General features: G+C 32.0%; 1 protein-coding gene across 10 annotated transcripts in view; it reads left to right on the top strand.

Moving 5' to 3' along the window:
• EPHA5 (EPH receptor A5) overlaps positions 1-27525 on the top strand; it is a gene marked incomplete at both ends in the record, with an annotated part of 332505 nt that overhangs the window by 272933 nt on the left and 32047 nt on the right. For 5 of the 10 annotated variants that reach the window (XM_080696953.1, XM_080696955.1, XM_080696959.1 and 2 more), the window contains 4 exons: positions 4967-5032; positions 16467-16534; positions 18837-18962; positions 19831-20016. In XM_080696953.1, the coding sequence (XP_080553079.1) occupies positions 4967-5032; positions 16467-16534; positions 18837-18962; positions 19831-20016 (446 nt within the window). The remainder of the gene's footprint in view (positions 1-4966; positions 5033-16466; positions 16535-18836; positions 18963-19830; positions 20017-27525) is intronic. The other 5 variants (XM_080696956.1, XM_080696957.1, XM_080696960.1 and 2 more) reach the window with 1 other exon arrangement.

Here is a 27525-nt window from a genome sequence, read left to right on the forward strand (position 1 = left end):
TGCCCAGAGGATTTAATTGTCTCCCAAAGGCTATATTACTTGTCTGGCAGTGAGGATTTTCACATGTGAATGGGGTGGGGAGAAGTGGTTAGTCAATGCATTGCAATTTTTCATCATGGGAAATTTTAACAAATGAACAAAACAATAATTTCAGTGAATATTACAAGTGAATAATTTCCCAAGGTTTTTTTGTTCCAAATATAATTTACACATTTAAATTTTTTACTAATAGAGTATGAATAACATGATGCTATAATAAACATCATCATGAAAATTATTTAATTTTCTTGATCAAGTTTCTTAATATTATGAAGTAAAATAACCAAAAAATAAAATCAGAGAAAACTGAAAAATTTTTCATAGCACTTATTAATGTAACACTCCAACAAAATAGATCTAGAGGTTTGATATATTTTATGCTATCAATCACTTATTATTACCAAATAAAATTAATATTTTATCATGTTTCTTTTCATTCATTGCATTATATACTCCATAAATGCATATTTATTAAAAATATTTTGTTGATTGTTTTTTCAAATTTCTGTCCAACCTCAGATATATCATTTGTACCCCAATTCTTTTTTTTAATGTGATGCTCTTATAACAATATAGGCAAAACTTTTAGTTTTTTTCTGTGAGCCCTGCATAGTACAGAAGAATTCACATTTATTATTAAGTTATTCTTCAAAGCAATCCAGTATGGTATGGTTTATAGTATTATCTCATTCTCATCAATAACTATAGAGGACTGCACTGAATTTGACTGCAAACCCCCAGGTTTAACTACATTGCAACACAATGAGGTCACAGTGTGAGAACATCTTCATCACCATTTGATAGATTTTGAAGTACAGTTCTCCTTAGTGAGATTACACATCTATCAACTTTTTGCAAATTGAAAATATCCTAAGTCCAAAATGTGCTTCCCAAGGCTAAACTACTGAGCATCATATCTAATGACACAGCACCCTGCAGAATGCTGGCGCTCTTCCTCCTGATCATTTGGCAGCATAGAAGAAGTTTTGGCTTGCTGTTGCTGCCTGAAACTGGGAGGCAGTAGGATATACCATCACTTTCTGAGGAAAAATCAGATTTCATGGTGTGGTTTCTGTTTAATGTGAAGCACTTTTGAACTCCCTTTAAGTGGAAAAAATGTAACTTAAATAAGCCATAATTAATTCAAGGCTACTCTGTATGGTTTTTTTGAAAGATTAGAGCCACATTTTTAGTGTTTCCTATGACTTATTAGAACATCAGCTTCACTCTTCTCCAGCACTGAGTACCATCATTTGTGGTTGTTTTGTTGTTTGACTTAAAAATGGATGTGATGCAGACTTTTAGTCTTCTTTTTTTTTAACAAGTAAATTATTTTCTGCCTGGTAAAAGTATTTCTTTCATAAAATTATTCATCATATATTCCTCTCGTTTATCTAACTGCATCTTACTGTTTTATCCTCTTGTAAGATCACTTGTTTAAGAATTTAAATCATCATTTATTCACAGCTTGACGTCTTTCTTCTCTGATCTAGGATCATTGAGATCCTCTTCCCCAGAGAGATAATCACCTTGCTTCCATAGCAGGGAGGTTATCCTACTAATATTAACATACTTTATGCATATATTGATCAATTATCTCCCAGGCTTGGCTATAAAGTACTTTCATTTGAATCTTATTTGGATCTGGAAAGCTCTTGTTATCATATTTTAATCTTCTGAAGGATGAATAGAAATATCTTGTTAAACAAAGCCTAACAGTTTTTATTACAATCTTGAAAGGGCTGAGCTATTTTGAACTTAGTAATAATGGTCTTGTGATAGCTGCATGCAGTTACTTACAGAATTCCAGGTGCTAAGAACTGATGGGAATGCAGATGTACCTGTGTGGAATCGTAGCTCCTGGAAATTAGACTGGCTGCTATTTCTAGCACATTTTGGTTTCTATTTATAAATATCTTTGCAACTCATAAGCACTTTCAACCCTGCTTTCCTGAATATTTATTGATTAAGGAAAGTATATATTTTATATGTAGGATGCTAAGGTGTTACTTTGACAGCATTCTTATAATTATTTCAAAAGACTTATTTTGGAGTTTATTATCACATGTCATATATTCACATAAAAGAAATTTCAGTTTTAATTTATTTAATAACATATGAATGCATGTTATACTTTGATCACTAAATTCTTAGAATATGTACTTTGAGAAAGTGATATTTTTAATTACACTGGACAATTTGTATTTATTTGAATTGACCTGCATGTAATTCTTTGTTATAAATGGAAAGATTTAGTATAGTAGTATATGGATCATGAAAAAAAATCAAATCCCCTGAGAAAATGAGAATCTATTCTGTCACATGCATTTTCATATTATCAAGAGTAATAACTCCTACTTTTCTCTAAAAAAGTATGATGTGCTAGAAACTGATCAAAGTGCAATATACATATTCTCTCATTCTGTTTCAGAAAACCTTTGAGAATAAGATCCGTTATTATCACTATTTTATAGCCATCAACCTAGACACAAAGAGGTTAACTAAGCTACCCAAGGTAATTCTATGCAGAGCCTCTTAAAAGCAAACAAAAGAAGTATCAGTGTAAAATCTAAAACAAAAATTAAAAATAAAAGTGTCTTATTTTGCATGTTTTCAAATTTTTTCCTATTTAAATAATGGAGTTCTAAGGATAAGTTTAGATGACTTAGATTATTTAGGATTAAAATTTGTGAATTCTGTGCTATAGTAAATTGCGTGTGAGTGTGTGTGTATGTGTGTATGTGTATGTGGTATATATGCACTAATTCATAAGACACAAGCTTTCAAATTTTTAAGTTAATAAAACTTAATAAAATGTTTTTATTATGTTTAGTATCATAATTGTTTCTTGATTACTAGAATACTGAGTAGGAAACAAACCCTGATCATGGCCAATCAGAATGCGGGAACTGATTTTCTAAGCACAGTACTATATGGGTTTATGAACTGAAAGTTTTTTTAGGTATAGGGATATTTGCACTTTATCAGGAGATAGTGTCATCTTTTTGCTCATTAAAAACAATTGGATACATTTGCTAATAATAATCACTTGGTTTTTGTTCACCTGGAATTCATATATACACATAAAATATAAAATACATAGGAAATATAAACACATTTCCTATATTATTAGGTACCAATAAATCAATGTAATTGTGCCATTGATACTAATTACAGTAAAACATTGTCATTTATTATGTTTGAACTGTGAAGGGAATAAAAAAAAACTATCAAGGAATCATCTTTATCTGAAGAAATCAGCAGTATAAGGAATAAGGGAAAACTTTATTTAAAGGGCCAACTATTAAGTGTTTAACTTTGCAGAAGATACCATCTTGGTCACAACTACTCTGTTGTAGCAGTACTAACAAAGCCATACACAAGTATTGAATATGTTGTTTTGCAGTTAAACTGTACTTACCACTACTAGTGGTGGGCTGGATTGGGCCGGGTCCATGGACCATAGTTTGCCTGTCTCTAATCTGCATGATGAAACAGGCAGAAGCAATAGAAAAATTAACCTACATATAATTTTAGTAATCATTTAAGACATTAACAAAATAAAAGTAAATAGAAATATATTAATATTGGCCAAAATAGGTTGAATGTTTTACCTATTATCAGAGTATCATAATAAAGCATAACTTATTTTCAGTATATTCAGTGAAAATAATATTAAAATTAGCATGTATTTTACAATATTTTATTTAAAGTAGTCAAATTGAAAATAAATGCCTTAGTATCCATCTTCCTGATTAAGTTTCTATTTTAATATCTAAGTATTTAGATATTAACAATACTTAAAAATAAAGTATCATCAATGCTGATAAAAGGTATTAAATGTATACTTTTTCTTTGAAAATAGTCCATTTCTATTCTTATGAGCTTTGGGCTTCAGTGGCAAGTGTTTGGAAATATTTATCTGTCTTCAAACAGTACTTGCAAATTTATTGAATATTTATAGTATATTTTCTTCTTTTTGATAAAAAATAGAGTAGATATATTTTAAGTAAAGTCAAACAGTCAGATTTTAATCAAAAGCCTAGAATTGCTGGTATATTGCATCATTACTGAACTCACATTACAGTTCTCTTGAAATCACCATAAATGCAATTCATAAAAAATAGATGAAAGCGAATGCATTGAAGCACTAAATAACTTCTGTGCTATATTCTGTCATCAGTTTAACGTGGTTTCTATCAATAAAGTATATTTTATTAAAAAATTTGTTTGTATTTTTTAGAGTTTTTGCTACAAAAATGTGGAAATTAAAAATAAATCTCAGGTTTTGCAATATACATAAAAGTGCATGGGTTATATGTTTTGTATAGATATACCTCTGAAAATATATATTTGAAGGTTCATTTTTAAAATCTGAAAATATACATTTAAATTGGTAGTCTTCCATAAGTGATTGGAGAAGTTAAATAAGCATAACATTTTCAATAGTTTATGATAAGTAACCCGCTGGCATTAAAAGGCAGCGGGCCAAATAAGTAAGTTCTTATCCTCAGTATAAACTGGCCGACTACGTGCAAAATGTGTCTTTAAAAGACTTGACTTCCAAATGTAAATTTTGAGGGAACTCTTGATGAAAAAGATGTTTAAATGGACTTACATCTTTATCTGTATATTTATATTAATTGTATACAATTAATTCAAATATAGTGGTTCATTATATTTCCTTCTGAATAATCATTTTAAGTAAATTAAAACTACTATTTAGTACAGCTCTGTATTTCTGAAACCCGTAAGATGCTTCTTCAAATTCAAAGGCACTGTGGAAAAAAAGTTTGATCGTATGCATTTAGGAATTTTTGCTTTTGAGAAGCTAAGCAGTCACCTGCGTAAGTCTACAGTGCCTTTATGTTATATTTGAGGGAGTGGGATCTCTTCCTTATCTTGGGCTTTCTTGTTTGCTTTTCAGTTGCTGCGAGTGTGGCTGTGGGAGGGCTTCTTCCCTGTGCGCTGTTGCCCATCCAAGCCTAATATGGTTAGTGTTCCCTCCCGCTTTCACTTCTCCGTGATGTCCACCTCTGTGTCTTACTGTCGTCAGCATTCCTTTTCTTTCTCCATCTGTGTACATGCTAATGGTGTGCCCGTTACCCCTCAGCAGTGAGAAGAGTAGATGGAACGGGATTCCAAAGGTGAATCTTTATAAGTAATTTAGCATTGGGTTACTTCAACTAAAATATTATTCATACAGCACATCATCTTTATGTCAAGCATTCATATTTCCTTTCTGAGGTCTTTACCGTGGTTCTAATTTGAAGTAGGAAGCTGTGAGAATATAGCATCAGTTCCACATTTAACATGTCACTGTTTTTGTTGTTCCATTAAGTAAAATCCATATCACATGGAAGTACAATGCTACTTCTGTCAAGGTTAAATCACCTTTCTGTCTCCCAGAACCATGGAATGTCCATAATGTAACTGGGATCTTTGATTGTCATTATCTGTGGATACATGTGGCACTGGAGAACAAAACCACATGTAACTTGAGGTGCTTTGACTCATTTATTAAACTTGAATTATTTCAGTTATTTGAAGTGATATTCCTATTTTGATACCACTGAAGCAAAAAATGCACACTTTTGGTATCCATGTCTAAATGGAGTCTTAATTATATATAAATGTGAATTTTAAATATGCTTCTGCTTTATAGTTATAACACTGTAATTTGTAATATAGAACCAGAGAACACCATTCATATCCTTATAGGGTTTACTACATAATATCAAGCTATTTTGTAAAAAGTGAAATACTCTAGAAAATTCCTCTGTAGAGTCTAAGCCCTTTCACTATTATAGTATTCTCATATGTACTAAGATTTGACATGAAAATATATTTAACTACATTTTAAAGAAATAGAGTTTTATGTAACATTTTAAGTTATTTGTATTATCTAGGTATAAATTAGTTTTGTTGATTTAAAAGTTTGTATGTGTGAGGAGTATGTGCATGCATGCACAAGTGAAACGTGGTAAAATGATACTAGTATACTTCTGACAATGAAGCAGACTAAACAAATACACACTGAGATAATTCTGTAATCTTTTTTCTTTCTAAATTTTTATCTGGAAATATTTCAAAGTTAGTATTGAATGTAGATTTATATCAGATTTTTTTTTTTTAGTGGAACTGGGGATGGAACCCTTTTCCCTCTGGGCGACACTCCCAGACCTATTTTATATTTTTATTTGGAAACAGGGTCTCTTAAGCCAGCGAGGCTGGCTTCGAATCTATGTGATCCTCCTGTCTCCACCTCCCAAGTGCGGGGATTACAAGCACGTGCTACCACACCCAGCTATACCAGATTTTTTTTTTTTTTGGTGGCTTAAAATAATATTGCTATTTATTTGAATAAATAAAAATACAAATGAAATACATTAGTACTTACAGTATAGAAGTATATTTAATTTTAAAATGTTTTATACATATTTTTATATAATGACATTTTATATTTATTTGTACAACGTGTCACTTATTCTGTTTTCAATGGACAGCTCACTGGGCTGAAGGGGCATATTGTTGTTGCCCTAAGATGTAGACCATCCGGAATACAATCAGTCGCTAAGACAGAAGGGGAGAGACTGGAAATTTTCACACATTTTCCTTCCTTCCTTCCTTCCTTCCTTCCTTCCTTCCTTCCTTCCTCTCCTTTTCCTCCCTCCTTCCCTCCCTCTCTTCTATTTTCTCTTCTTTTCTTCTTCCCTTCAATCATTCCGGCTATACCAGATTTTTAATGCTGAAATTCTTATGAGCATGTGACTTCAGTGACAAATAAAAATTGAAAGTTGGGCTGGGCATGGTGGCTCAGGCTTATAATCCCAGTACCTGAAAGGCTGAAACAGGAAAAGGTTAGCAGCCAGCCTCAGCAACTTGTGAGATCCTCTGAGACTTAGTAAAACCCTGTTTCAAAATAAAGTAGGGCGAGGGGTGTAGCTCAGAGGTAGAATGCTCCTGAGTTCAATCCCTAGTACTACACAAAAAATTGAAAGTTGGCAATGGCTAATGTATAAATTAATTTACTTTGTATTGTGATACTTTATTGTCTTATGAAAAACTAAATCATGTTTACTGAATTGTCTATTCTACTTCTGTTTCAAGGATAGTTAAGAGATAAATTATCACTGAAGCAGAATAGGCAGAATTTAGATTTTAGAAAGAAAAAAAAATTGACATCCATACCTACTTTCAAGTAAATCTCAAAGATATATATGTAGAGGTGTGAACATTAATGAATCTATGACTTAGGAAGTATTAGAAAACTGAACATTAACTATATTGAAATACTTAAATTTTTATTTATTTTTTCTTTTCTATTATTATTATTATTATTAATTTTTTTTTTTTTTGGTGGTGGTACTGGGGTTCCTGGAAGCCCTTCTACCTCCGGGCTACACTCCCAAACCTACTTTTACATTTTTATTGGAAACAGGGTCTCTTAAGCCAGCGCGGCTGGCTTCGAACCTGCGCAATCCTCCTGTTTCTGCCACCCATGTATGCGCCACCATGCCCGGCAAAATACTTAAATTTTTAGAACAGCATTTCAGTCTGTGACCCAAACACTTGACTCCAAAAATCTAGAAGAAGAATTTTATTTGCTCACAGTTCTGGAGATTTCAGTCCATGTTACTGGCTTCCCAGTAGGAACCAGAGCTGCAAGTCCTTAGGCCTTAATATAGGAGAGCAGAGAGAGAGGGTACGAGTTTCTCCAGGCTCATGATGGTAGGGGAGAGAACACCCAGAAGCTACAGTAGCTGCTTAGTAAAACATTGTCCCTGGACATGCCCCAGAAACCCCTCCCAGCAACCAAGTCCTGCCTCTGAACATGCTTACCTTGTCTACCACCTAAATTCTGGGGAACATTTTAAACTCAAACTATAACAAATAGTATGTTTTCCTGCTGCGTTTGGAACAATGAAAAGTTGAGAGGTGCTTTCTTCACAAGGGCTGAAGATATTTTAATTTTTAAAAATAAAAATTAAAAATGTTTCTTACTATGTTTTTTTCAAACAATGTTAAAAATTTTGGAGGAAGTTAATGGTTTCTGTGTGTACAAGTGATTTCTCAGTGTGAGTATATGCCGGGAAATGATTTAGCTACAAATACTCTTAGACATACAATAAAATGCTAATTCTCAATGAAAAAGATTTACTGAAGAGCTAGAAAATCTGAAATCTTGTCATTTAATTTTGTATGTATAATCATACCAGAATTTTTCAATTATCATGTAAATAATTTTTAAGAAACATTATCATCATTATCATTTATGAATAGACACATTTGTGATTGTAAAGCTTTGTAGATATCTTGGATTTTGGACTCTTGTTTTTTAACTTATTGAAAGATCATGAATTTATGTGTGGTTGGTTTCCATCTTAACATAATATGATACATATACATTAAATTGTTCCATTTTAGATCCTTGGGATCTTTTATGGAAATAGATACATTGAGACACTTTGTGGAATTATAGTTTATGGAAATAAAGATTCAACACCATTGCTCCTTAGTTCTGCAGCTTAGCAACAGCAAAACTACTATAAGATTCTGAGATTATTATGATTTTTGCTCTATTATATTTCCCACCACTAAACCACAGTTTATTATTTTTCACATGGTATGATGCAAAGTTTTTAAGATAAAATTCACAATTATGTTTTGCTATCTTTGATCCTTGATTTCAAATGTATTTTCATCACTATAGCTACCTGCTTTATTGTGACATCCAAAGACAAATGCTAATATTCCAAATATTCTCCCTGCTTCAATTGAAATTTACTGACAGAATCTATTTCTGCACTATCTCTGAATAGAGCTCAGATGTCTAGATTTCACTCACTCTATCACCATGATTGCCCATGTTTTTAACAAATGTATATTCTGTCAGTCACCTTTGCCTTTAAACCATTGCAACTGGCTTGAGACTCTAATGATTTCTAAAGAAACTATTTTTTATCAAATAAGCCATGTTGAATATTGTCAATAGATTATTTTAGTGTAAGTGAGATATTCAATTAGATAGTAGATCTTTCTAAAATGATGTTCCCATTTATTCCTGAATAAAAATTTGTAATTATTCTTGCAGAATCCAATACATACTTATAATACTTATTATAACTTCATCTGAAATATCTCAAAGTCCAAAAGTTGCCATTTCATTTGTGTCTTAAATTCATATACATCAGATTATTTCCTTTATTCACTATTTTTACACTTTTCCAGTGTTTCTAAATCCTTTACTATCTTTTAAGAGAGTGGCAAGGAAAAAGAAGATAGATAAGTGTTTTGAAATTAGAAACTTTAAATTTAGACAAGGGGTGGTATTCCACACTTGTAATCCCAGTACTTGGGAGGTTGGGACAGGAGGGTTGTAGTTTCATAACCAGCATCAGCAATTTAGTGAGATCTTCTACAACTTGATGAGACCTCGTATAAAAATAAAAAATAAAATAGAGCTGGGGGTGTAGCTCAGAAGTAGAACACACTTGAGTTTAATCCCCAGAGCAACACACACACACACACACACACACACACACACACACAAATACACAAACACACAAAATAAAAACTTAAGCTTTTATTTCATTTACCAATAATCTGTGTAGAAAATCACTCATTTTTTAAAATTTATTCTTCTAATTAAGAGTATTTTAGTCAAAACATAAGACATGAATTCTAGTTCCTCTTAATTCAGATATTAAAATCTCATAATGCAGTGGTTAAAAACATAAAAAATATCTGGCCAAATGGATTATAAATTCTTTGAAACATTATTATCTTAGATTTCCCAACAAACAATTTTATTTCTTTATATTTTTTAAGTTTCTTCTAATTTGAAGCAAGAATTTTTCTTCAATCTTCTCAAACAACTTACAGGTGGAGACTATACACAGTAATTTATCAGACCTTCAGCAAGTTTCAAAACAAACTAATAAAAAGGCTGGTGGCATATATAGCTCAGAGCTAAAACACCCCGGATTCAATCCTTGATACCACAGCAAATAAAATTACAATAACGCAATTCTTTTGCTTGGCATGATGGCACACACCTCTAATACCAGTACTTGGGAGGCTGAGACAGGAGGATTGCAAGTTAAATGCCAGCCTCAGTAATTTAGCAAGGCTTTCATCAACTTAATGAGACCTTGTTTCATTAAAAAAATAAATAAATAATATAGGGCTAGCAATTTGGTTCAGAGATAGAATGTCCCTGGGTTAAGTCTCCAGTATGAGTTAGAAAAAAAGGACAAAAAAGAGGAAGAAGAAGAGAAGGAGGGGAATTGGAGGGGGATAAAGAGGAGGAGGTTGAAGAAGACAGAAGCTATCCTTTTGTAATAATTCTAGACCACTTGTTTAAAGTGCTTTATTGAATCTTTAGGAGGTAGTGCAGGCCTGCAATCCAAGTACCAGCATCAGCACTTTAGCAAAATGCTGTTTCAAATTAAAATCAGAAATATCGAAGGTTATCCCTGTTTTCAATCCTCAGTACCCACTCACCCCTGAAAATTGGTTTGTTAAAGGCAGATGTGAGGTTTGCTTAAACCATATGCAATATATTTTAAATTCCAACTGAAGGCTTAACATGTAAAATATAACTAACAATTGTACCAACATCCTTTTATGGAAGACTTCTGTAGGATCTTATACTGTGGGAGGTAATAGATGGGCCTGCTTGGCTGAGAAATCCAATGAGAATCTATGCAATAGTTAAAAATTAATTTGAAATTATGTACTCTAACATGCGACTAAAACTTGTGAAAACAGGGAAATTTAATCCTCATATTATATTTTATGAATGAATTGTTGTGTATAAAATTTCTAAGTGAATTAAAATTTAATTCAATGTTGAGAATAGTCTATAATTCATCTCTGATTTATTGAAGTTTTTGAAAATTTTTATGCTTTCTTATTACAAATAATTCTAAAAGCATTTCAATAGTTCATTAAGATTTACAAATTCATGTGCACTACACTATTTTGAAAGGTGTACTTAATTTTTAGTGTTTGTGTTTTTAATAAATAGATTGAAATAATATGTAAGTCATTAATATGATATAATTTAACTTGTTGCATGCCATTAATCATAAAATAATTTATATCCTTGACTGAGTGGGAGATGGTGACCCAGAAAGTTAGCTTTCATTGTCTATGCTATAATCATTACATCATTTCCATTTTCAAAGAGAATGTGGTTTTAATATGGGTAAATTTATCTTGAGAAACATATTTAACAATTTTAAATAAGTAGTAATAGGTTAGTTACATTTTTGTATTCTTAAATCTATATGTAGAGAATTTAAAATCCGAAAATATATGAGCAAAATATAGAGGAGTTATCAGGTTCTGTTAGCAAGATAGACTAAATATTCAGTGCCCCATGTTACTACATGTTCATATTTTATTGAAGAATTATGACCCCCAAACAAAATTTAATCTATTTCCAGTATTTGCTAGTGAAATTAAGAAACTAATACTTATTTGTCTTAAGATACCCCAATAACTGAGCTTTTATTAAACTACCTTTGTTTAATTGGAGAGAATCTTGAAGTGAAAAAGTCACAGTATTTTCCTAGAAGCCTAAATCTCTTCATGACTTGAACAGTAAATCTTTAAATACAACCTTATGTAATGGTAGAAGTCATTATGATGTCATAAAAAGGGAGAGTGCATACACAATGAAATGTATTTTAAAAGAGTTTAATTATTTTCGTTTTCTATGTGCAAAACATATAGTTGTTAATATTTGCCATTTTTTAAACTTTTGCCTTAACATTTCTTTATCTGAAAAGTAGAGGAACAACACAGAAGTGTCAACTTTATATCCACACATTGTCCGGCTCATTCTTTTAAGCAAATAAAATTCAAAATCATACTTCCATCCACCATTGTATCCCAGGTGATATTATTTAATTTTTTTAAAAAAGCTATTCAGTATTTACTTCTGTAGGCCAAAGCAGTGAAAAAAAATCTGATTGTGTGCAGGCTGTCATTAAGTGAGGATTTACACTCTCTTTTTGGTGATTTCATTCACTCTTCTTTCTTCATTGACCACAAGAGGGCTATTTAGTAAACTGGTGATTCTCTGCACTGCTTGGTACTCTGGAGTACTTGACATTCATATTTCATATTTATTATCTAACTGAGAACTTAATTATTCATTGGCACTTTCATCCATAAATAAAGAATATTATTTTCTATTTCATGTATTATGGAGATTTCAAATATTCAAGTGTAGATATGATGGCTGGGGGCCAAGATTTTTTTGTTGTTGTTGTTGTTTTGTTTTGCTGTGCTTTTTGGTGCATTGCAATTTATACTTTGTAGTGAGGTTCAAAGTGATAGAAACATAATATGTACACAGCATTCTGTGCATGCTTCCCTCTGGGTCTCTTGCTCTTCTCTTGTCCTCCCCATAGATAATATTTAAGGTATAGATAACTTTATATATGAACAAAGGATTATTTGAATTGTTTCCATAATCACATATCCGCTTTCTTTCCCTCACCTCCCATCCCAACTCCCCAGTTATTAAGATCAGCATTGATATTATCAGGGATGTGATATAAAACACATTAATATTAAACTCCTTAAAAATAGACATGAGAGCAAATGGATTGATTGCTAAATTACTCATATGGTCATTGCTCTATTTAGTTATAAAACAACTTTCTAGTACTTTATAATAAGTATCAAGGAGTTACAAAATTTAAATTAGTAAAGGAATTTTATATGAATTTTCTTATAAGTAATTTATATACTCATCTAAAAAATAAAGCCATATTGTGTTTTTGAAGAACATGAGTATAAATGTTTAGAAAATGATTTCTCTAAATAAAGACACTTCATATTATTTTAATAAAATAATTTTAAGTCTCATTAAAGTTGTTATACATAGCAAAATTGAGGAAGATGTTTCTCTTACATTGAAAAATCTTCAGAAAATATGGGGCATATATTATGTACAGGATAATGTATTTACTATTTGGTTAAAGTTATGTCCAGAGCAGGTACAGAGGATGATACTGAATGATAGGGTTTCCTCACAATGATTGCTAATAACGCTGAGCCACTGCTTTCTCGCAGTATTTCCCAGCTGCAATTGTCCTTGCTGTATCTTGTTGAGGCTTATTTTATTGATGCTTTGGGGAGAAGCTCCAGAACTTAATTTTCTATGTTAATGTGACATGGAGCTGTATATGTTACAGAGCTCCAGAGATACTCATAGTAAAAAATAGCTCGTTTCCATTGCCTTCCTGATTCTCATCCTAGATAATAAAATGTTAACGGCTTCTCACCAAGGTATTACCAAATCATTTTTTAGATGAGACCCAAAGTTTTATTTCCATTTTCATATGATACATTTGCATGCAATTTAAATGCATGTATAGGAGCATTATTTAATAATAAAATCTATTGGAGAATATTTTAAAAGCTTATTATTATTTTCTTCTTTGGAAGTAAGAGAGTTGTAGATGGAATAGATGTTTGTTTGCTAATGTAAGTTGCAAGAATGTGTGGACTTTTTAGATATCTTTAGAGTTTTTCTGATAAAGTCTTTTGTTAATATTATTTAAATAACATAAATCTCAAGATTATTTCACACAACTGTATTTGGAATATTATTAAAAAGAATTATCAATAACTGTTCTCACTAGAGGCACATATATTAAAGACTGAAAGAATAATGTAATATGTAGAAAAATTGTGAACAATGCATTAAAAGAACATAAGTATTAAATTTAATATATCAAATATAATTTCAGTATAATTTCACATATTTGGTTCTTCTCTCCATTTTTCTATAGTGAGGTGATTCAAGATGTTTTAAGGGCTCTTTAATGACAATTGCATCTAAGGATGAGGAATAAAATTTGAAAAGCTACCAGATCTCTGTTGTCTATTTTCCTCATCCAAGGATATTATATGTATTAAGCATATTGTTCCAAGTTTACTAAAAATGTATAAGCTAAAATTTTCTCATAAGTTATAGTCCTGCCTGATCAATATAATTATCTTTTTTTCAATATGTGGCATAAAATGGGTTGCATTGACCAGTTTGCAATATATATGTAAGTGCACACTTGGAAATATTATTGAGTAATTCTCTCTATTTTATGTCAATATAGATATATATGTATATAAATATTTAAAAATATATTCCAGAATATATAACCAAGTATCAACCTTAGTAAATATCTATTAGATACTTCATTCACATCACACAGTTTTTAACCAATTTTGTAATAAAAGAACTTTGTCAATCTGCCATTTGGGCTGCATTTTCTTAAATACAGTAATAAATGAAAATTATATTTTTGTAAATTCAGTTTTGTGGTGGGATCTTATGAATAGTAAAATCACTTCCTTGGCATTTCACTGAAAATAATTTTAATAATTTGATTTTCACCAGTTGTTTGGTGTCGTATGGTTAGTCATGTACCACTTCAGTATTCATCAGCATAGTCTTTCTCCAAATGCCTGTCATTGTGTAGACCCAATCAAAACATCATTCACTTGTTCATTTATTCATTCATCAATGTGACAGTTTTTTTAATGCCAGCTCTGATTTGGTTGCAAGCTCACTCCTGGGATGAATTACTAGCTGAAAACATTCAGGAAGATTATAAGTAGTAAGGCAGCTGAACAACTGTATTGTACAGTGATAAATATTCCAAGAGAGGAATCAGGAAAGCTACCATGTTCAGAGGGGAAAGTTTGCATCACGTTTGTACCAGGGGAAAAATGCAGGGGAAAAACTGAACTGAACTGAACTTTAGTACTTGGACATTGCTAGAAGAAAAACCTAGTAGAAGAAACTAGTAAGTGCAAATTTATGGAAACATGGAGAGATATTTTGCAGATTTTAGGAAACAAATTATACTGAAAAGTGAACAGTAGGAGAAGATATAGGAAATATAGGGTTAGAGCTATATTTATGAATCTTTACACTATTATTGAAAAGTTTGTAGTAGGCAGCTAATTCATTATAATTTATATTACATATATAGTATAATATATAATAATAGAGTAGTATAATATATACACATTTATTATTACCATGTCTTGTATAATAAAGGAAAGAAATTATGGAATGAAGGGACATCATTTTGAATTTAATAAAATAATCCAGATGAAAAATCATGAGTATTTAGTTGGGGAAATGGTATATAGCTAAGGAAAAGGAATGGATAGATTGCAAGATATTTATATTGTATGATGCTTGAATTTGGAAACGAATTTATTGTTAAGAATGGAAGAATAATGTCAGTAGATTAGTGTGATGTTAATAACAGAGAAGGAAGGCAGAACATAGTTAAAAGAAATCATTGTTTGTTTTTTGTTTAGTTTTGTTTTGTTTTGTTTTGTTTTGTTTTTTTTTGGTGGTACTGGGGTTCCTGGAAGCCCTTCTACCTCCGGGATACACTCCCAGACCTATTTTTTACTTTTTTTTTTAATGTGGAAACAGGGTCTCTTAAACCAGTGAGGCTGGCTTCGAACCTGCGTGATCCTCCTGTCTCAGCCTCCCAAGCGCGGGGATTACAAGCGTGCGCCACCACGCCCGGCAGCATTGGTTTCTTTTTAGGCCCATTGATATCTCTATAAAATATGTCTATCAGAAATTAAACATAAATCTCAGAAGAAATTAAACCAAAAGGCTAGAGGTATTAAATATATTGTTGTGAATGGACGGATGGAGAAGATAGAACCAAAAATTTCACATGGAGGATCTTTGGAAATCCCCAGACAGGAAGAGTAAACATTAGAAAAAATAATAAGTAACTTCTGTCCATCAAAAATGATTAAAAACTTTGAATCATTGTATTAAATATGAGATTCTCATGAACCTTAAGAAGACATTTTTATTAGTAATGAAAGTAGTTTGCAGAGATTTTTAAATTAGTAAATAGTTGAAATCAGGAGAAAGTAAGTCTAGGGAATGGAGCTGAGAGGTATTGTAGGTTATGATGAATTTCAGAGTGATCTGAGTGGGTAAAAGTAGGACATAACTGATAAAGCAAATAAAGACTCTAAAATCATAAAAGAAAAAGGGAAATTAGAAAACATTTGATCAAGATACAGGTGAGAGACCATGGTAACAGAGGCATATGGTAGGCACTTCATCCTGAAAGAGGCAGTTGCTTCTAAGCTAACACACAAAAAAGTATATCATATATGATGAAGGCAAATTTAAAAATTTCAGACTTCTTTGTGAAATCTAGGCATAATTATTTGCTGAGTGTGAGGAGTCCTGGTGAGGAAAACAGATTTTGTTTAAAAGGATATTAGTAGTATTTCTTGCCACTAGTATGAAGATCAATTCAGGGTTGTAGTTATTTCAGTTGTGTTCCCTGCCTCTGGGCTTGATGTGATTGGTTCATCACTTTCAACGTGTCTAATTGTAGCTCCCTTTATTCTAGGCGGTGTGGATACAGCAAAGCAAAGCAAGACCCCGAGGAGGAAAAGATGCATTTTCATAATGGGCACAGTAAGCAAATTGTACAAAGTTAAAAAAAAAAAACAGCAGAGGTTTTATTGTGATTTTGATTTCTTTTCAGGATATAGGAATTGTAAGAGCTGACTAAAATGTGATATAAAAAAAGCAAATCTCTCTTACATTCTTACAAAGTATACATATTTCAGCATTTCTAATATGGCTGTAAGCAACGTGGGCTTATTCAATTATTCAGAGAAAATGTCCATTATGATCATTAATGTAAATACGGTTGCCTAATAGAAAAATTTATTATTATATTTCAAATCAAATTTCCATAGTACTTCTAATCCTAATAACACAGTGAGTAGGAATCAGCCATTAAATAAAACTACCAGGTTAAATGGGTAAAATTCCTTATGTCTTGTAGCAGCAAACAATCTTGGTTTAAATAACTTGAAAAGGGTACTTTTTTTTTATGAAAGAGATTCCAGTTTTAATAATGAGATTAAAAACCTAGCTGAATGAGCTCTTATTATGGTATTTTAATATGTTCATTTTTCATAAATTGTACATAGTGAGTTGATTTCAAATAAATTGAAAAAAGAGTTTCTTTTGTTTTTGTTTGTTTACCATGACCATACATTTGAGTACATTTCATAGTCCTATTATTTATTTATTTATTTATTTATTTATTGGTGGTACTGGAGTTCCTGGAAACCCTTCTGCCTCGGGTTACACTCCCAGACCTATTTTTTATACTTTTTTATTTGGAAACAGGGTCTCGTAAGCCAGCACTGCTGGCTTCGAACCTGCGCGATCCTCCTGTCTCCACCTCCCAAACGCGGAGATTACAAGCGTGCACCACCACGCCCGTCTTCATAGTCCTATTTAATTTAATATTATTTACTTTCAAATAGCACTATGAGGCGATATTGGGAGCCTTAAAAAGTGATAAACTAGCCAGGCACGGTGGCACACGCTTGTAATCCCAGCGCTTGGGAGGCTGAGACAGGAGGATCTAACGGGTTCAAAGCCAGCCTCAGCTACTTTGTGAGGCTCTCAGCAACTTAGTGAGACCCTGTTTCCAAATAAAATATACAAAAATGTCTGGGAGTATAGCCCAGAGGTAGAAAGCCTCTGGGTTCCACCCCCAGTACCACCAAAAAAAAAAAAAAAAAAAAAGTGATAAACTAAGACTCAGTTTAAAAGTCTTATGTAAAATCATACAATGTTAAGAGCAGACTGAGAAGAACTTCTGTTTTCATTTTGACCTCTTTAACAGCCTCATTGTACCATGCCACTAAAAAAAAGGTGGTGAAAGGGAGATTTGAGGAAGGAAGTACTTCAGTGGTTGTGATATACATACACAAAATTACCAGTGCCGATCTCAATATCATGAACAGGGTGAAGGAGCAGGGTGGCAGTTGGGGGGCCGCCTATGAAGTTTTGTGTGCATGTATATCTCTATGTATATCTCTATCACTCTAAACTTCATCATGATTTATGATTACAATGCATCAAAAAATAAACTACTCCAGTAAAAAAGTTTTTGAAGTTATTTTTTAAAAAATCAATCTATAATCTATAATTTTTTATAATCTATGTTGATAAAATAACATATGTTGAGATTATAAACATATGTTGAGATTATAAAACTAGCTTCGATGAGGTCTTACGATATTTTAATATGTTCATTTTTCATAAATTGTACAGAAGGAGTTGATTTCAAATAAATTGGAAAAAGTTTCTTTGTTTTTGTTCGTTTACCATGGTACATTTGAGTCCATTTCTAAGGTAGACATAGAATAGCAAACATGCAAGTAAGCCATTAACATTTTTTTTCTAGATTAATTAATAAAAGGTCCATATTATGACTCAGAGACCAACTCTCTGAATATTACTGTTGCACTTAGTTGGGTGTGGTGGTGGCCATCTGTAATCCTACTGCTTGGGAGGCTGAAATAAGAGCATTGCAGGTTCAAAACCAGCCTCAGCAATTTAGAAAGCCCCTTGGCAATTTAAAGAGACCCACTTTCAAATAAAATAAATAAAAATAGGATTGGCATTTTAGTTCAGAAGTAGAATACCTCTTGGTTAAATCCCTAGTTCATATACACACACACACACACACAAATACATTTAGATAGATATATCATCATATATACATTTCTTGTGCTTGGCAAAATTTCAGATTTTTTTATTAAATTATAAAAGTGTTACAGCTGTGCAAATAAGTCCCATAACTCAGGAGAGGGCCCATCTTTGCAGCTTATTTATTTCTAGCATATTAATAAAGTTTATAAATTTGCTTATGCATCACAATGTCTATTTGAATTCTCATTTATTTTTACAGTCAAACTGCCAGGAGTAAGAACCTATATTGATCCACATACCTATGAGGATCCCAATCAAGCGGTCCATGAATTTGCCAAGGAAATAGAAGCTTCCTGTATCACCATCGAAAGAGTTATTGGAGCAGGTGGGACAATGTGTTTAACTCTGATTTAGACTTTGCTTGGATTATAGGATGCAATATGTGAGTGTCCTGCTCCAACTTAGAACGTTTTTTATCTTTCCTAACTGGCTTGCTCTCAAAGTGGTCTGTAACTGACTACATTGTAATGCAATTTTCTATGTACCTTATGTTTAAACTAACAATTGTTTTATTAAATAAAAATTTATTTTCAAGTAGATGCTGTTTTGCCATCTACTATTGATATGCATAGTGACTTTATAATATTGAAAAGTATTTACATAGTACAATTCCTCTCTATCTAAAGCTGTTTCATTTCTGTCTAGCTATAATATTTTTTCCTTTTGCCATTAGTAATAAGTAATGCTAGAGTAGATAGAAAAAGAAGTGATTTTTACTTGGTTACTTCAAATTTCTTTCTAGTATTTCCATTAAGATTTCTATAGGTAAGATGGATGAAGCTAATAAACTTTAAAATGTTTAATAATAGCCGGGCATGGTGGCACATGCTTGTAATCTCCGCTCTTGGGAGGCTGAGACAGGAGGATCACACAGGTTCGAAGCCAGCCTCAGCTACTTATGATGCTCTCAGCAACTTAATGAGACCCTGTTTCCAAATAAATTATAAAATAGGTCTTGGAGTATAGCCTAGAGGTAGAAAAGCCCCTGAGTTCCACCCCAGTACCACCAAAACATAAAAAATAAAAAATAAAATGTTTAATAATAAACTTTAGATGATATTTGCCAATATAACATACCAGTGTACAATGAGAATGAACTTTGAACTCCCTCTTGACCTTTTTTTGCCTAAGGCTTATTACTTTTTAGAAGGTGGATTACAAATTAATTTATTACTTTCTATCTTTATTACAAGGTGAATTTGGTGAAGTTTGTAGTGGGCGTTTAAAACTACCAGGCAAAAGAGAGTTACCTGTGGCTATCAAAACCCTGAAAGTTGGGTATACTGAAAAGCAACGAAGAGATTTCCTAGGTGAAGCAAGTATCATGGGCCAGTTTGATCATCCCAATATCATCCATTTAGAAGGTGTTGTGACCAAAAGTAAGTACAGTATAAGTAAATATGCATGTATAGGTGCATATTATGAACATCTGTCTCAATTATTATTAATTTTAGGCTAGAAAAGCCAACCATGATAATGTATTCATTTTTGTAATGTTTAATAATATTCATTATTATATTTTATCAAATCATTATTCATTTGTCAAATAACATTCATTATTTATTCATTATAGATTTTGTCAAAGCTGATCTTCAATGAACTTAGTTTTTTTCCCCCTAAAATGTATGTATTAATTCATTAACAATTAATTTTAAAAAATGTACCAAGGGTAAAAAAAAGGAAGTCGGAAAAGTGTCAAGATTTTTTTACATAATTTTATCTCTTCTACATATGTTTTAGCTCTGTAGCTAAGAAATACATGCTCTTAAAGAGGCAGATAATACATAAAATCATGTAAATATTAATGTAACCTCCTTTTGTATCTAAATTTGTGCCAATCCCTGTGCATCTTACTTAATATTGGTGTGTGTGTGTGTGTGGTACTGGGGTTCCTGGAAATCCTTCTACCTCCAGGCTACACTCCCAGACACTTATTTTGCATTTTTATTTGGAAACAGTCTCTCTTAAGCCAGCCAGGTTGGCTTCGAACTTGTGCAATCCTCCTGTCTCTCCCTTCCAAGCATGGGGATTACAAGCATGTGCCACCACACCCAGCATTACTTAATAAATTTTAATATCAGTGTTACACAAAGAGGGGTAAAAAATAATATCTACCATAAAGGATTATATTAAAGAAATTATGTAAAAGTGTGCATGTATGTGAATATACACAAGCATGAGAATGTATGAACAAAATTGGAGCTAATTTTATTAGTAAATAAGCATATACTTAATCTATTTAAGTGAATATATTATAGTGGACATAGCTCAAAATTGAAAGAACTAATATATATCTACATTTTTACAGGTCTACACTAGTAATAAAACCTAATTCAATATATATTTTCTATGTTTGTGAAACTTATTTTTAGAAGCTCATGTTAATATCAAGACAAAGTCATACCTAGATCCTGTGAATTCTAGTCTAAAATGGTATTGTGTTTACAAAAGAGTTTTTACTTTCTAGTTTCCCAATCACATAATCTGTTTGATGATTGGTACTCTTCATAAGGTTTCACAGAGAAGAAAAACAAAATGGAAATAGTTAAAGCATGTTTTGTGTTTTACTTGCTGACCCAAGTGAACTGAAACTGCATTTCCCCTTTTTAAACATAGCTCTTGATGTTCACCTTAGGAAGTCTTCAACCTGTTTTTCACTTGTCATGTTGCAACTTACTTTATTTGTGTCCTTAATTTCATGCTCTCTGATCTGATGCTAATTTATGCAGCAATTATTCTCAACCTGCAGCACAAAGATAATGAGAAATAAGTGCAACTAAATCTTGTGATTTTTCTGATTGGGTCTAAGGTCTGGAGTCTGAAGTAGCACCCGTATGGATGGTGTCATCGAATGCCAGCCTCATGCGCCAGAAGCTTGGGCCCCCATTAGATTCCATCTGTGATTTGCTGTGAAACAGGATACATCATACATATACATACATACACACACACACACACACACACACACACACACACACACACACACACATTTAAATACATATATCACCACGCCGGGCGTGGTGGCACATGCTTGTAATCCCCCAGTTTGGGAGGCGGAGACAGGAGGATTGTGCAGGTTCGAAGCCAGCCACGCTGGCTTAAGAGACCCTGTTTCCAAATTTTAAAAAAAGTATAAAAATAGTTCTGAGAGTGTAGCCTGGAAGTACAAGGGTTTCCAGGAACCCCAGTACCACCAAAAAAATAAATAAATAAATAAATACATAAATAAATATATATACACACACACATATATATATATATCACCATATAATTATAATTAGGTTTATAAGATATATATGAGATTGTATATATGTATATATTAAAGAATATATGCATATATAAATTTATTTTTATATACATATATTAGAAAAGTTTTTTGACAAATGATGTAAAACCCCACAGGTCCTAGCTTAATTGACTCATTTGCAATGCAAGAAACTTTAGTGTAATATACACAGTCCCTACTCTTATTTACTAAGATTCAGGAAAAAAATTAAAAAGAGAAAATGTTCTAATTTTCCCACTGAAGCATGCTTAGCTCTTTAAAATTTTTTCCCACCAATGAGACTAAAGAAATATTTCTACTAATTCTTAGAATTAATCATGATTTTATTTCTTAATCTAGAATCCTGTACAAATAAGCTTAATTTTCTTATAAAATTAATAAATTTTAGCAAGATATTAGAGAAACATTAAAAAAATCTCATTTTCTTTTTCTTTGTTCAAGGATATGATGCATTCAATAGAAGTTAATTACTTACATTTCTAGAAATTATTAACTTATTACTCACAGTTATGATTATATTTTACATGTATTATTTTATTATGCCTTGTAAGGCCATTCCCTTTTATAGGCCCTTATAAATTAACTAGTGCTATCTCAAATATCTTCAACATAATTTCCATTTTTATGTTTTCCCACTTTATTCAACTTCATGCAGCACTCAGATAAATTTAACTAAATCTGTTTTTCTGAAATGTTTAATTCCCAAACAAACAAATGAACTGACAAAAATGTATATACTTTGACACTTAACTTGACATAATTGGTTCAAATTTCCACTGTCTATAATTTCCTTTTCAGAAAGCTCTCCTTAGTTCTTGTTCTACCTCTTTTCAGATAAGTCACTTAACCCTAGAATGTCCTCTCCGCTTTCTACTTGACCTTTAAGTTTAGTTCGAATGTGATCTTCTTCATGAGATCAGTGTCATATATCTTCATTTTCCCTTCAAGCCTGAGTGTGTGCATGGCAGAGTATGCACTCTACATGGTGAATGGCCAAGGAAAGCAAAGCTTGCAGGTTCTCTGAGAGAGCGGGAGCTTCAGACTGCATGCTGCAAAGCTTAGAGATTCTTGGTTTGCTCAATTTTCTATTTCTAGATCTGTGCCCAGCATATTAGAGGCTTCACACATTTGTTGAATGAATGAATTATCAGTCAGAGGCTACCTTCTAAATGCCAGCAGCTTTTCTTTGAAGTTTGTCATGCTGTAGGCTATATCATAGTTCTATCTGCACATGCTTTATCATCCCTGAGTACACAATGAGTTCCTTGAAATTGGCATGAGTTTCTAGCCCCCTCTGTATGCACCACAGTGCAGGAGACATTAAGTAAAATTATTTCAAAATTACATGAATGAAATTAAATGAGTGAATAAATTAATTGCAGTTAAGTAAACATTTATAAGTAGTTAGAATGATTTAGTCTCTACTTATTTTTTAGCATCTAAAAGACTATGTGATTTTAAGAAAAACAAATGGATGGGAATTCATAGGAAGGAAGTCCCCAAGAATCTTTTCACAAGGTCTTCCACAAATTAGCTCTTAATAACATTAGTCATTAATGTTGCTTTAAGAATATACTAAGTGTATTGATCTTGATTGTATTATGTCCTCTAATTTGTATAGTAATACTACATGATAAAAAAACTAATATTTACTCTCATTTTACACAGTATAAAATTAACATTAAATAGGTTAAATACCCTACCAATATCTTAATACTAACATGGGATAATACTAGATTTAGAATCATCTCTATCTAACTCCAAAAATCAAGCTCTTAAATAGCATGTATAGCCAAGGTCATCATCCTGTAAACACTAGACAGAAAACCTGTGGTTATTAAAAATATTAATTTATCACCTAGTGCATGTCTCTCTTGAATTAATCAGTAGGGATACCACAGCCATCATACTGACTGGGCTCCTGCCATTAGAGAGCTTTTGAGTGGTTATAACAGAAACTACATGAAGGAACATACTTAAAATATATTAAGAGAGAAAATAAAGCTGGGTGGGGGCATTAGATATTGCTTCTGTTGAAGGTTAGTGAGTTTTATTTTAGTTTAATGAAGCTTGAAAAAAGTAAAAATGTGGGCCATACAAACATTTGGGAGCAGAATTTTAAAGGAGGAAAAGAGGTAGTATGGCTCCAAGAGAACTTGAATGGGATGCTCAAGCAGTAGCAAGATCATTGTTACTTTAGTGGAATGAATGAGGGGCATCTGGTAAGTGCTTAGCTAAAGATGTAGAAGGAGGATAGATGGTGTAAGAATATTGTCATCTGAAAAAGTCATCTATGTATCTGAGCTTTTAAGACTTTAAAGCCAAGACATGATGGATGCTAATTTAATTATATACTCATAGGATGAGTCAGGCTGCTAGGTTTAGGATAGATGGTAAAATCCAGTATTTCAGCAGGTAGAAAGGAAGAAAGCTGTGATAATTTACATAGATAATTACTGGACAGATCAAGTTAGTGAACTAACATGGTAGACAGTAGTGGTGCAGTTCTGTAGATGTCTTGAAGGTACTCACAGTGAAACTCATGTAGTTTAGATGTGAGCTTGCAGAAAGAGGAGTCAATGGTAACTATAAATTTTATTCTAGGTACCTCAAAGAAAGGAGTTTTCATTTATGAGTAAGTGGTAGAAAGGAGCAAGGTTTTGGCTAGCAATAAGTAGTTTAGCTTAAGGACATATTAAGTCTGGGGTGCATGTTGGCATAAAATTATAAATATTGCCTAGAAAGTTAGATCTCCCTTTAGTTCTATCTCAAATAGATGATAAAACTAAAAATGTTAGGAATTAAAAATCATCTTTCAGTAATCACACTGAACATAAATAGCCTCAACTTCCCAATAAAACAACATCAGGTGGCAAAATGAATTAAAACCCAGAATCCATCTATATGCTGCTTGCAAGAAACACACCTTTCAAGTAAAGATGGTCTAACACTAAAGTTCTAAGACTATAAATGAAAATTTCTGAAGTATGAATATGTTAGAATTTTACATTGCACAAAAGAAATCAGATTTGAAAAACTAATGACAGTCAATGATAAAAATAACTTTGAAACTGAAATACAAACAAAAACCAGCTCATTAATTTGGTACTTGTTTCCTTGTCAGAATATACGGTGGTTTTATAAATATATATAATATAATTAGAGGAGATTTATAAGTTTTCTTCCTGATAGGTTCTAAATCCCAAGAATCTTGAGAAATATAAAATTGTTATAATTGATTTATTGACCTCTTAGTGCATTGCATTTTAATTCTTTCACTATTAATAAAGAACAAACTTTTCAAACTTGATAGGTTATCTACTATAATAAAATCATAAATAATTTAAAATAATAAAACAAATAACTTTTACTCTATAATTTGAATAACACTTTATAAATATCATGACAATTCTAAGACACTTTTTATTTGAGAAGTGAACCTGTATGGAGAAAGTTTATATTGATAAAAATAATTTGAAATGAAAGGATATTTTGGAAAACTTGGAGTTTTTTGTCTGTAAAACCATTTTGCAACTTTCTGTTTCTCTTGCAGATAAGTTATATAGGCTTCTAATTTTACCACATTTAAGTTAAAATTATAGAGTTGTATAAGTGATTTGCCCTAAAGTGGGAACTACCAAATAAGAACCATAGTATAATTAAAATACCTAAGTACCTTCCTAATTAACTGTCTCTTGTGCTTGTTATTGTTATTTTTGTTGTTTTGCTTGTTTTCCTTTCTTAATAAATATTATATATCTCTATTACAAGCAAATAAACCTATTTTCTGATTTACCATTAACCATTCATAATTAACTTACCATGTTTGTCTTATATCAAGTTTCCCTTGAAGTAAAAAAATAAAAGTAATTTCAAACAGCTGCACATGTGAGTATACTAAATGGAACACAACCCAAATAGGATGGCATAATGAAATGAAACTATAAATATATAAGCATAGAGAGGCTTATACTTAATCATTCACAAGTCTCATGAATTGTTTCTAAGAAAATGCCCAGTGACAGTTGTTTTCCAGTGAGTTATGATATTTCTAAATGAAATGTTCCCTGATAGCCCTAAGTGGTATCATGTGTTTATTGATGAACTAATGGTTCAGAAAAGCAGATAGTATAAATGCAAATAAAATAAGCCCAGATTTAATTCCTACTCTTGTGATGTGGCCTTGTTTATTGTTTCTTAAAATGGAATGTGCCCCCGGGGATATTGTTAAATTGCAGAATCTGTTTCAATTGATTCAGTTGGGGACAGAGATTTTACATTTCTAACAAGCTTTTAGGCCATGCCTCTGTTGCTTGGCAGGGCCCATACTCTGAGAAACAAAAGCTAGATCAATGCTTCCCAATGTTGGTTTCACTTAACCTTATCATATCATAGCATATGAAAAAGATTTGTATCACTAGAAGGGCATACTATTTTTTTTGTCTTAGAGATCTGTAATAGACTTTGACATGAAAAAAATCACACAGAAGAAAAAAGATAATTTTTTATATTGTGGTAAGAAAACACATACCATGGGATCTGCCCTCTTAACAGAAAATTTCAGTGTATAATACAGTATTTCTAACTTTAAGCACAGTGCTATATAGCTGATCTTTATAGCTTTTTTATCTTTATGTCTTGTGTATCTACAACTTAATGCTAATTGAATAGCAACTCTCTACCCTTATCTCCCCTCAACACCTGGCAACTACCTATCTACTCTCTGCTTTTATAGGCTTAACTTTATTTATTTTTTTCTTTTTTTGCAGTACTGGGGATGGAACCCAGGGGCATTCTACCTCCAAGCTACATCTCCATCCCTATTTTTTATTCTTTATTTTGAAATAGGGTCTCACTGAGTTGCGAAGGGCCTCACTGTTGAACAGCTGAGGCTGTTCGTGAACCACGATCCTCCTGTCTCAGCCTCCGCAATGCTGGGATTACAAGCGTGCACCACCATGCCCTGCACACTTAACTGCTTTTGATCCCTTATATAACAAATTTCAAAAAGACTTCACAATAACCTGTTTCCACCATATACATGTAGACTTTCTGTGAGAACGGCATATTTAGATAAACTGAATTTCTACTAGAACCACTGCCAATGATTATCAAGCTTGTATAAACACGAAATAGTGAATATTTGTGAGACTTTAAAGTAAAAATTTTGAAGCAATGAAGATTGTAGTATGAAAAAATGGAGAATCGCCTTATGTCCCCAACTTTGCTTTTTGTATGACTTGCTCCAGTCATTTAATGCTTTGAAATGTTCTGAGCCTCACTTTCTTTCTCAGAAAAATGTCTGTTTTAATACCATGCATTTTAGAATTTTAATAACAAATATAATAACACAGTGCTTTATAAAGATAGGCACTCAATAAATCAATAAATAGGAGCTTTTTATGAATACCAATAATAGAGGTGAATTCCATAAATAATGTGTTTCTGCTTCATAGACTCCATGTGGGCTGAGCCCTCAGTAAATAATGTAAAGTAATATGAAAACTCTGCTCTGTGATTAAAATCATGTTTTGACATGCTTTATTAGCTCTTTTTATATAGATTTTTGATAATGTGCTTTCAAAATTATTGGCAAATCTAG

This window comes from Muscardinus avellanarius (assembly GCF_963383645.1).
Source record: "Muscardinus avellanarius genome assembly, chromosome: 6".
Taxonomy (NCBI): domain Eukaryota; kingdom Metazoa; phylum Chordata; class Mammalia; order Rodentia; family Gliridae; genus Muscardinus; species Muscardinus avellanarius.